This window comes from Gopherus flavomarginatus, chromosome 1, assembly GCF_025201925.1.
Source record: "Gopherus flavomarginatus isolate rGopFla2 chromosome 1, rGopFla2.mat.asm, whole genome shotgun sequence".
Taxonomy (NCBI): Eukaryota; Metazoa; Chordata; order Testudines; family Testudinidae; genus Gopherus; species Gopherus flavomarginatus.
Genome location: NC_066617.1, coordinates 500,453 through 512,133, shown reverse-complemented (window position 1 = coordinate 512,133; position 11,681 = coordinate 500,453). Strand labels below are relative to the sequence as shown.

General features: G+C 60.3%; 1 protein-coding gene across 1 annotated transcript; it reads left to right on the top strand.

Annotated features, from left to right (window-relative positions):
- Positions 1 to 456: 456 nt before the first annotated feature.
- On the top strand, positions 457 to 9,507 carry ARSA (arylsulfatase A). Its single transcript, XM_050953156.1, has 9 exons — positions 457 to 505; positions 996 to 1,336; positions 3,875 to 4,115; positions 6,047 to 6,265; positions 6,608 to 6,777; positions 7,515 to 7,639; positions 8,061 to 8,188; positions 8,694 to 8,796; positions 8,938 to 9,507. The coding sequence occupies exons 2-9, from the start codon at positions 1,107 to 1,109 to the stop codon at positions 9,240 to 9,242; spliced, it is 1,521 nt and encodes a 506-aa protein (XP_050809113.1). The 5' UTR covers positions 457 to 505; positions 996 to 1,106; the 3' UTR covers positions 9,243 to 9,507.
- Positions 9,508 to 11,681: the final 2,174 nt, after the last annotated feature.

The following is an 11,681-nucleotide window of genomic DNA, read 5'->3' as shown; positions in this document are numbered from 1 at the left end:
GGCTGGAGTGCTCCAGTGTACAGCGCTGTGCAGTCACCACAGCCTGGGTGGCGAATCCAGGGCCCAGCCCCCAGGGAAATCTCACCTGCTGTGCCCTGGGACAGTGCTGGCCAGTGCGTTCTGCGCAGGGGTCTGGATGCTGCACGTGATGGCAAATGGTCAATCTGCAGCTGGCCTTGGCGAGGCCATGTCTGCCAGTCGCACGCTGCAATGCACACGTGTGTTTCACAAGTACACGTGTGATGTGTGAGCCTGCTTGGCGGGGTGATGCCCCCAAACTCCGTGCCCCATCCCAGGCCGTGCCCCCCCTCCCCAGAGCCCAGGGACCCCGCCCCTCCCCGCGCAGCCCCTGCCCCTCGCACGCGCGGCCCCTTTAAGGGAGACCGGCCCTGGCGACTACAGCTCCCAGAATGCCTCGGGCACACGTGACCGGCCCAGCTGAGCGCGGCTCACGTGCGTCCAGGCTGGGCGCGGAGACGTGTCCGCCGGGGAGAGCCCAGTCTGGGTAAGGGCGGCCCGGTCCGGGGCTCCCCGCCCCTTCCTCCGCAGGGCCGGGCCCTGCCCCACAGCCGGGCTCGGAGGGGGCCGCTCCGCAGGCGGCCGGGCGGAGCAGAGCGAGGTCCCGGGAAAGGCCGGCGGGGGGGCGGGGATCCGGCCTGCACGTTGAAGCCCCCAGGGAAGGAGTGAGACCGATTCAAACTCCCCCCTTCCCTCTGCAGCGAGCATGGAGCGCCCGTGTGCAGGCCAGAGTCCCCCGCCTGCTTTGCCCTGGATCTCGCCCCCTGCTCCGGGAGCTCCCATAGCCCTTCCTGGCAGCCGGTGGGGCAGGGTCCCTAGCTCTGCTGCTGCCTGCTCTGCAGAAAGGGGCTGGAGAGCCCTTGTGCCTCTGTCTCCCAGAGCACCCTGGGGTTGCTGGGACTGGGGCTGGCTGCTAGAAGCAGTTAGCTAATGTAGTGCAGACTTTGCTGTGTGCTAAACTCTGGTTTCTCTGGCAGGTCGTGGGTGGAGAGGCCCTGCCCGGGCCAGTGGGCCGCTGGGGATATCTGGATGGCCAGAGGAGGGCCTGCTGAGAGAGTCCTGTCCATGCTCGGGGGGCCTCTGGGGACATGAGGTGGGCGTGTATCTGGCTCCTCTGTCCCCTGGGCCCACTGGTCTTGCTCTCTGCATCCACAAACCCTCCCAACATCCTGTTAATCTTTGCGGATGACCTGGGGTTTGGAGATTTGGGAAGCTATGGGCACCCCACCTCAGCCACGCCAAACCTGGACAAGATGGCGGCCAGGGGCCTAAGATTCACCGACTTCTATGCCAGCTGTCCACTCTGCAGCCCCTCGCGGTAGGTCCAGCTTCATCCCAGTCTGCAGCCCCTCCCAGGACAGAGCAGTAAACTGGCTGGTGGTCTCTGAAGGCAGGGCACTGAGAAACAGCAGAGAACTGAATGGGGGCCACAGGGGGCTGTCTTTTGTCCTCCCTACTGAACTGTGGGAGGGGGATAAATGGCTTGGTAGTAATGTCTGTGGGTGATTTTGCTGCCAGCAGGGGCAGAGACAGGATCAGGGTGAGCCGACAGCTGCACATCCATGCTGCTGGCAGCAGCTGTGTGACCGAATGGCCCTGCGGCTAGCCCTGAGACTGTGAAATTGTTTAAAAGGTTAAATCGTCTCACCTCCTCCCCCGTCGTGTGTGAGACAGGTAGAACTGTAGGGAACGGCAGCTATGGAGCTTTCTGCAGGAGCTCTAACTCGAGGACCCAGCCGAGATCGGGGCTCCCTTGTTCCGGGCACTGTACGGAGGCAGACAGTCCCTGCCTGGAGACTTCACAGTGCAGTGCAAGGAATGGGGTGTGGGTGTGAGAGACGTGGGAGCCAGGACTCCAACTGACTTCCACCTACACCCCTTAGACGGGAGCTGCTGTGAATTCCTGCGGGGCTGGATTCAGGCTGGTGCGCTCCAGCTGGGAGTCTCTGCAGCTCATGAGCAAACCCCAAGGCAGCCAGGCCCCAGCGGTGCTAATGTCACACCTGGGGGAATGAGGCTGTTTGGGGGAAGCAAAAGTGTTAAAATCTGAAGCATGTCCAGGCAGCGTGTTCTCTTTCTGCACATAGTGTCTCTGTCTGTCCCAGCCTGTTCTTAAAGGAGTAGCTCCCGTTAACCACGTCTAATAGTGCGTCAGTAAAACAAGTATTAGCACAAGACCCAAATTCCCTTCTAAGGACACACGGTTCAGCAGTGTCTACGCACCGAGGGTGCTGGTGCTAACTTGCATACCAAGGTAAGTATTTTTACCAAGCCTGAGTTCATAGTTTTCTGATTTACAGTGCAGACTTCTTCCTCCTGTGAGGTGGGACACCAAGCTCTTACCCTCATTGGGGATCAGCCCCTGCAGGAGACACAGCACACACTGCCAGCGGGTTACACAAGAATGGCAGGCCGCAGCAGAACGTCAGGTCTCAAGATTAATTGTGTCCATTCCAGGAGCAGAGCAGGATCAAGTGGTTACAGGCAGCGCGGCCCAGGGGAACAACACCCCATTTGGGTTATTGGGGCATGAGTTGGGAAATGGACCTGCAAGCTTTGGCTGGAAAACCTGGAGCGCTAGGGAGCAAGCCAGCCCCCTCCCAGCAAAGTAGCAGTGTCATGAATCGCTCTCTGTAGTGGGTGACTGAGCCGCAGGGCACTAGTGTTGGTTACATTAGCACCTAATTTGCTCTTGACAGACAGTGTGGCCACATGTCTGAGCCTTGTGACTGTGCTGCATGAGTGATGGGGAGTCTAGCCCAGCTCAGCCTGAAGGGACCTTGTGAAGGGTGGTCCTAGTAGGGTGCAGGAGAGCTGGGTTCCATTCCTGACTGCCACTGGCCTGCTGGGTGACCTTGGGCAAGTCCCTTCCCTGCTCTGTGTTTCAGCTTCCGTGTCTCACATGGAGCTCCCACCTCCTTTGTAAAATGCTGGGAGATCTGCTGGCTGACATGCCAAGGGGGGAATGAGTTACCCCAGAGTATGGCACCTTGGCTCGCACAAAGGGACAGAAATGTTCACATCCATCTGGGGAAGAGCGAGAACTAGAGCTTGTGGAATCTGGGCTTGGTGTTTTTAGGGCACTTTCCCCATGGCTGCCAGAAAGGGTGAGGAGAAGATGCTTGTGGTGATCCCTTCTGGTACTGTCTGGACCGGTGATCTGCTAGGTTACCCCAATCCTTGATTCCGGGAGCCAGCCTGACCCTGCTCTGCTGTGAGAACCCCAATTCCTGGGCTGTTTACGCACAGCCTGTGGCATGTAAGCTGCTCCTTGGACTGTGCAGCCGAGTGACACTAGCCAATATCTCCAGTCCCAGACACAACCCTAGGAACCTCCGTCTTGCAGTGTCCAGTTATGGCCGCTGGATGCTGCAAGCTTATATGAGATCATCAATTTAACAAAGAAATTGATATGTACCAGGCTTGTTATCCCAAGGAGAGTCTATGACAGGCTTCAAACCTGCACCCAAAACCCCTACCTTGAGCCCTCCCTTCCCTGAGCCCCATGCCACAGCCCATGCCTGCATCCCTAACCCCTGCCCTGAGCCCCCTCCTGCACTCCGTGCCCCCTCTTGTGCCCCAACCCCTTGTCCTGAGCCCCTTCCTGCACACTGCACCCCCTCCCGCACCCCACCCCCCTGCCCTAGCCCTACATTAATGGCCCTGCATACAATTTCCCCACCCAGATGTGGCCCTTGAGACAAAAAGTTTGCACACACACACACACCCCCGCTGCTCCAGGGGCTCGACTAGGCTCCTTCCCCTCGGACTGGGCCGGGAGCTTGGCAGCCCCTTTGGGCGTGGGCACAGGACTTCTCCGGCTGCTCCAGCTTTTATGGGCTCCTCTCATCCTCAGGGCGGCCCTGCTGACGGGTCGGTACCAGACACGCTCTGGGGTCTACCCTGGCGTGTTCTACCCCGGCTCCCGGGGAGGCCTCCCGCTGTCCGAAGTCACCATCGCGGAGGTGCTGAAGGCTCGAGGCTATGCCACAGCCATGGTCGGCAAATGGCACCTGGGACTGGGGGCCAATGGCTCCTTCCTGCCCATCCACCAGGGCTTTGACCACTTCCTGGGGGTGCCGTACTCCCATGACCAGGTGAGTGTCTGGTGTCCTGGGGCACAGGCCTGGGGGGTGTCCTGGCCTCCTGGCAGGGCTGGGAGCATGTCTAGGGGCCAGGAAGGGATCGGTACAGTGTCTGGGGCAACAGGAGGCTGGGGGCTGATTTGGGATGGTGCCTGAGGGAGCTGGGTCAGAAGGCTGATGGTGGCTGGGAGGGGATCCAGGCTCTGCCATGGGGGCAAGAGGGGGAGCTGAATGGGGCGCTGGTGGCGTGGCTGGGCTGGTAGGAGGCTGGGCCATGCTGGGTCTGGATCTCTGAAATGGGGGCTGAGTGAGGCAGTCTGTGTCTGGGGGATGCAGGGCCTGGGTGGATAGGGGTTGGGAGGGATTGTTGGATCAGTGACTGGGGGCAGGTGAATGGGGGTGCTGGGCAGGTCAGTGGCTGGAGGAGGGTATGGGCTGCATTGATATGGGGCTGGGAGGGGCACATTGGGTCAGTTTCTTGAGGCATATGCTAAGTGAATGGGGGTTGGGAGGGTTGGTTGGGTCAGTGTCTTGGGGGATGGGTGAGGTAGGCTGGATCTGTCTTTGGGGGGCACAGTCTGGGTGAATGGGGAGCAGGGTGGGTGAGAGACTGGAGGCGGGCATGGGCTGGGTGAAGGGGATTGGGAGAGATGGCTGGGTCAGTGTCTGGAGGGCAGTTGGATGTGAGGCTGGGTGGGGCAGGCTGGGCTCCCCCTTTCCTGGTGGGGTCAGTGTATGCCAATAACCCAGAAGTGTTTACATTTCTGGGGGGAGCGGGGGAGATGCCTGGCCAGTCCCTAGCGTGCTGCACAAAGGAAATAATGGGCCCTCTTCCCTGTGAGGTGTCGGAGGGGGGGAGACAGTGCCTGGGTTAGTGGGGATCTAGTCCTTGGGCCCCTGAGGAAGGGTTGGGTTTGGGGTGCTGTGGGGGAGGGGGGAATTCAGGTTGCTGTAGGGTGGGATGGGGTCCAGGCCCCTGGAAAGGATTGGGTTTGGGGTTGTCAAAGCCAGACAGGACTTTGGGGAGCCTCCTCTCCCTTGGAGCAGACTTGTTCAGGGCAAGAAGCTCACACGGCTTCACCTCCTGGGTCTCTCCTTGGAGCATTCAGCATCCTCTGCCCCTCCGTGAGCTTCCCACAGCGAGTCTGCCCAGGTGGGGTCCTAGGGAAACCAGAGGGTCCTGCACACACCCCCAATTCACTTCACAGTCAGACGTGACTCTCAGCCAGCCAGTAAAACAGAGGTTTTATTAGATGACAGGAACAGGGTCTAAAACAGAGCTTGTAGATACAGAGAACGGGACCCCTCAGCCGGGTCCATTCTGGGGCCCAGCGAGCCGAACAACCCCGTCTGCCCTCACTTCCCATCCCCAGCTTGCTCCAAACTGAAACCCCCTCCAGCCCTTCCTTTCTGGGCTTTGTCTCTTTCCCGGGCCAGGAGGTTCACCTGACTTCTTTGTTCTCCCACACCTTTAGTATCCCCTTGCAGGGGGGAAGGGCCCAGGCCATTAGTTGCCAGGCGGCGGAGTGTCAACCAGAAACTGAGGCACCCACACAGTATTCAGAGGAAACATTAAGAACATCCCCTGTGACAAACTGGGATGCTGTGGGGAAGGGGTTGCTGTAGGGGAAATGGGGTCCTGCCCCCTGGGGAAGGGTTGGGTTGTGGGGTGCTGTGGGGAAGGAGTTCCTATGGGGCAGGATGGGGTCCAGGCCACGCGGGGAGATGTGAGGACTGCCACTCTCCAGAGTGATTTGCGGGGTATGAACTGGTCATTGGGTGGGAGTTGAGCCTTGTCCTTGGGGCACTGGGCTGTGGCCTGGTCCTGGGGCGTGGGAAGGGAAGGAGCCTGCATCTCAGGGGCTGGAGCTCAGGTGTGGGGCTGGTACCGTGCTGGCCACCAGGCGGGGATACAGAGCAGAGTGTCTATCCTCTCACTCCAGGGCCCCTGCCAGAATCTCACCTGCTTCCCCCCAGACACCAAGTGCTTTGGGACATGCGACCAGGGCGTGGTGCCCGTCCCACTGCTCCTAAACCAGAGCATCCTGCAGCAGCCGCTTGCCTTCCCCCAGCTGGTGCCGCTCTACAACAAGTTCTCTCGCGACTTCATTGCTGGCTGCGCCCGCCGGGGCCACCCCTTCTTTCTCTACTATGCCTCCCATGTAGGTGCCGGGGCAGGCGGCCTGGGGTGGGCATGGGACCTGGGGGTTGGCCAGGATAGAGGGTAGTTGTGGACACTTGGATGTGCTGGGGAGGCTGGGCGTGGCCTGGGCTGGTGGTGGGTAGGCCTAGAGATACTGGGGGGCAGGGCAAGGAGGGGGCACCTTTACCCCCTGTCCTGCAGCACAGAGCATTGGCCATGATGGATGGCCCCTGCTTGGTTCCCGGAGGAAGGGAAAAGCCTCCCCAGCCTGGCAGCCCCTGGCTCTGCTGGGAGAGGTGGCTGGTCCTGGCTTTGCCGTCTGCTGCAGGGATCCCCTCTCACTGGCTGCTCCTTTGCCCAGCACACCCACTACCCCCAGTTTGGGAGCCAGGAGTACGTGGGCCAGTCGCTGCGGGGCCCCTTTGGGGACGCCCTCATGGAGTTTGACGGCTCAGTGGGGCTCCTGCTCCAGGCACTGCAGGAGAATGGCCTGGAGGGGAACACGCTGGTCTTCTTCACCGCGGACAATGGGTGAGTGTGACCGAGCTGGGGAGCCCCCCTCCTCCCAGGGACGGGAGGCTGTGGGGCTGAGCGTGGTGTCCGGGGTGGGAGTGGGACTCTCAGGGATATGGGGATGCTGGGGGGTGGGGTGGGATGAGGCAGGGGGATTTGGGAGGTGCTGGGGAGGTTGTGGGTAGGTAGGGATAGAACAAGGAGGTTTTGGGGGTGTTCGGGGCAGGGGGATTTGGGGTGCTCGAGGGCTGAGGTTTCGGGGTGCTGTGGGGTTGGGGCAGGTGGGGATCGGGTGCTTGGGGAAGGGGGTGACATGGACCCTTGGTGGGGGACATTTGGAATGACATGAAATCAGATCAACGCCATAACTTGCAAGTTGTTGGGCTGCTCAGGGTGCTCCCCCCCCACCCCGCCTGCCCCACCCCCACAGCTCCCTGCACGCTCTTGGGGCAGTGCGGGGGGAGGGGAGCACTAGGGTGGGGAAGGCCCCACCCACACCCCCACTTCCCAGGCGAGGGACATCCACAGTCTGGTGCTGGAACATGAACGTCCCTCCAGGCTCCCTCTCGACACCCACTGTCCTGTCCTGCCTGTGGGACCAGAGAGCCAAGGGTCTTTGCCAGCCCGGTGCTGCCCTTCCCTACAGATACCTAGTGGGGCTGTGGTGCCCACAGGGAGCTGGCTGGGAAGGGGCCGCGTGGCAGGACAGTGTTAACCTGTGTGCTTGCTGATGGGCGCTCTCCCCAACCCCACAGCCCTGAGACCATGCGAATGGCCCGTGGGGGCAGCTCGGGCCTCCTGAAGTGCGGAAAGGGAACGACATATGAGGGCGGGATGCGGGAGCCTGCGGTGGCTTATTGGCCAGGCCGGATCTCCCCGGGTAAGCCTGGCATTGCTACAAACTACAGCTCGGGGGGGGTCCTCCCCACACCCCTGCTTGGCGTGCGGGGGAGATGACCAGGGAGTGTGCAGGGCTGGCAGGGTGGAGGATCCAAAGGCCTCACCCCTGTAGAGGGGGAACAATGTGTGCCTATGGCTGGGTGGTGTCTGTAGGCCTGGCACCCCAAATTCTGGGCAGAGGAGGCTGTCGCCCCAGGCCCCCTCAGCCCTTCTGCTCTAGGCCCCAGGGCGGTGCTTGGGGGCAGTGGGTGAGGGAGGGGCCAGAGGGGTTGCGGGAAGCCGTTGGATGAGGGGGAGGAGGGTACCAGCCTGCTCTTGGGATGGCGGGGGATATCGCTGGTGTGAGGGAGGGGACTGATGGCTCCTGAGCCTTTTTCCTTGTCCCTGTGGCTGGATGCCAGGTGTGACCCACGAGATGGCCAGCACCCTGGATGTCCTGCCAACCCTGGCTGCCCTGGCTAAGGTGCCTCTCCCCACTGTCCCGTTGGACGGCTACGACCTGAGCCCGGTGCTCTTTGGAGGTGGGAAGGTGAGTGCCCCAGGCCAGTGCTGCCGCGGTCATGCTGCGAGGATGGGGGTTTAGGGGGCACCAGTGTCTGACAGGCTGCCCTTGCCCGTGAGTGCTCCGCACGCTGCTCGGGAGAGGGGTGGGCCAGGGGCATCCGTGACTCGGGCTGTCTTCACTGCAATAACAAATGCAGCACCGAGTCTGAGCCTTGTTCAGCTGGTGCGGGCTCCTGGGGCTTGGGCTGCGGAGCTCTGAAACTGCAGTCTCGGCATTCAGCCTTGGGCTAGAGCCTGGGCTCTGAGATCCCTGCCTGGTCTGGCCCCTTCCCTGTCCGTGGCCGCTGGCCCGGCCCGGCCCGGCCCGGCTCCTCTGCTGTCTCCTTTCCCCTATCCATGGCCGCTGGCCCGGCCCATCTCCTTCCCTGTTTGTGTCCGCTGGCCCGGCCATGGCTTAGTCACTGCCCTTTCCTCCCCATACGTGGCTCGGCCACTGCCCTGCATGACGCTGCCTCTGGTTGCTTGCACAGAGTCCCCGGCAGATGATGTTCTATTACCCGCCCAGCCCCAGCGAGCTGCTTGGCGTTTTTGCCGTCAGATACGGGAAGCACAAGGCCCATTTCTTCACACAAGGTAGCTACCTCTATGTGGGTGGAATGGGCAGGCCCCCGGTCCCTGCATCCTTGTCAGGGTTCTGGTTGTGGTTCCAGCCGAGCCCTGGGGATCCCGGCTGAGTGAAGGTGGCTTCAGCTGCTGTTTGCATTTGTCTCCCAGGTGCCTTCCACAGTGGGACGACCCCCGACCCGGACTGCCATGGGCTGACGCCCCTGACGCCCCACGAGCCCCCACTGCTCTTTGACCTGGAAACTGACCCTGCAGAGAACTATAACCTGCTGCAGGGTGGTACTGTGGGGCTGGAGGTGCTGTGGGTGCTGAAGGAGATCAAGCTGCAAAAGGCGCTCTTTGACCAGCGCATGGAGTTTGGGGAAAGCCAGATAGGGAAGGGCACTGACCTTGCCCTCCAGCCCTGCTGTGCCCCCCACTGCACCCCCAAGCCCTCCTGTTGCCACTGCCCCTAGTCTGCCTGCTGCATTGCACCCTCTAATTCTCCTCTTGCCACGGCCTGGAACCCCCCTGCTTGTCGAAAGCCTCCTGCTGCTGTGCCCATCTCTCTGCTACCACTCTCTAAAGTCCCTGCGTTGGCCTCCCCGCTGCTCTCCCCAAACCTGCCTGCAGCTGGGTGCGCTGCGTTGGGGTGCTTCCCTGGCCATTGGAGCTGCCCCCAGACTCCCGCTCCTCAGGCCTGATGCTGAGGTCCCTATGTGCTGGCTGCGTGGGGGTGGGGGTGAGCTGCTAGGAGGGGAAGGGGCACTCATTCAGGTTCCTGGGGAGTGGGGTGTTTTACCTCTGCACTGGGAGTCTTTGTCTATTTGACACAAACCGCAGCTCTCTCCTGGGGTGCACTGAGTGCAGGGAGCCCTCTGGAGTCCACTGGGCTCTGGAACAAAGCAAAAGGCACGCCCTCAGAGCCTAGCGCCCCAATGCAGCCAGCTAGGGGCCCGGCAGTACCAGCCGGCTGGAGCAGGACGGCCAGGGAGTGGAGCATGGCTAGCTCTGGGGGACTGGCACAGCAGTGAGGGCCAAGCCGTATCAATACTGGCGCAGAGGTGGAGTGTAGGGTGTGACGCTAGGATCAGGGCCAGTAGCAGCAGCTGGGGTGCTTGGCCTGGAGCCTGTGGATGGGGGACTGACAAATGACTCTGCAGTCAGGAGAGTAGCTGTGCAGAGCTCCGGGGCAGGTCCCTTCAGCTGCGTGGATGCAGCCACCTGTGGCTCTGGGAGACGACTTGTGCTTGTTTAAAGGGTGAAATGAGGAAAAATGAGTCCATGGCGTGGCTGCCCTCCAGGCTCAGCTGGTGTTTGCAGTCCCTGGGCAGGTGTGACCAGATCTATGTGCACTGGCAGGCCAAGGAGCCAGGGTTCCCAACCCAGAGCTGGTCCTGAGCCCCTTTGGCAGTGCTCCTGCCCGAGGAGTGAGAGTTGTGAGAAGAGCAGGGTAGGCCCAGCCAAGGAGGGCCTAAGCAGCTGCTTGGGATACCCAGGGAAGGAGGAAGCTGCTGGCATCCTGCAGAGAAGGGCCAGGTACGAGCTGTGACACGCATGCCCAGACAGGCATGTTATCCCTCCGGCTTTACCAGCTTCTCCATGCTTTACCGAAGGGGGCGGGTCATGTGTGGTCACTGCTGAGCTAAGGTAGCTGATTGCCATGGGTCTTGCAGGACATTTGTACTGGAAATATTCTGAGATGTAACGTTCCACAGCTACTGGGGCAGAAGCACACTGTCTGTGGTGGGATGGGTCTTGGCAAACTCAAGATTGAGACCAATCAGCGCTTTCCGACCCAGCTCAGAGCTGTATGTACAGTCTGGACTGGATCCAGGCCGCAGCATTGACAGACGAAAGAACCCCAAGGAGAGAAACTGCCACGGGGACCCTCAGGACTGAGCTGCTGATCATGAAGAGAGACCAAGTTGGGGGATGTATAGGAGAAGAAGAAAGGGCACAAGATGTTATCCATTACGGAGGGCTCTCTGCCAGGGGAGCGTCCCCTGAAAAGTGGATCCTCGCTCTCTGAACTGGACACACTGATTACAGGATGACAAATGGCTGCTTAGACAGGAAAGGGACTCGCTAACAAGTACAGACTCTAGGTTACATTTTATGTTTTTCTTCTACCTGTAACCTCATGTTTCCAAACTCTCTTCCTTGCTTTTATTCAAATCTGTAACCCGAGCTCTGTTAAATAAACTGAAATGTGGTTTTACTGTAGACACGTCCAGGTGCCTTGTGTTGAACTGAAGCAATGCCAGTAAACGGGAAGCAGCTAATAGGTGTCCATTGTGCATGTGCAGAAGATAAGGGACTGGGCGGTGGGGTGTGTAAATTGTAGCCCACAGAGGGGGAAGAGTGGGGCTTGCAGTAGCCCATGTAGTCTTGCTGGATCCGTAGGCATAACTAGCAGTGTGAACAAAGGCTGTGAACCAGCGCAGGCCTGGCCTGGCCAGAATAACAACACACTAGGTGGAATTCTTTTTTCGTGTGGCGATAGTGAATCAGTAAACGCAACGGCTGGATCGTAAGGGTTCTTATCCTATCCAGAGCTGAGGGGGTAACCATGTGAAGGGCTCTGCTGCCTCCAGGATGAGCATAGATTGGACAGTCATCTGTGATTTGTCTGACAGTTTGCACCCCGCCACAGGTGCAGTTCTGCGATTCTCTCAATTCCATCTCTGGTGTAAGTATGTGTGTAGTGATGCAGTGTGCTCTCCCTCCGACCCAGAGAGGAAGGGATGACTGAGCCACCACTACAGTGTGTATCTTCCATGTCAGGTGTGGACACGGTTTGGAGCTGGCCAGATGTGCTGCAGGGAGCAGAAATCTGACACTTGCCCAGTCGCATCGTCGACTAGAGTTTTCGTTTGGTGCGTTGCAGCTTGGAAAAGGGAGGCTAGGGAGAT

Coding starts and splice junctions, on each gene's coding strand:
- ARSA (XM_050953156.1), top strand. CDS start 1,107: ATGAGGTGGGCGTGTATCTGGCTCCTCTGTCCCCTGGGCCCACTGGTC. Junction 1,337..3,874: donor CCACTCTGCAGCCCCTCGCG/GTAGGTCCAGCT, acceptor TCTCATCCTCAG/GGCGGCCCTGCTGACGGGTC. Junction 8,189..8,693: donor TGCTCTTTGGAGGTGGGAAG/GTGAGTGCCCCA, acceptor TTGCTTGCACAG/AGTCCCCGGCAGATGATGTT.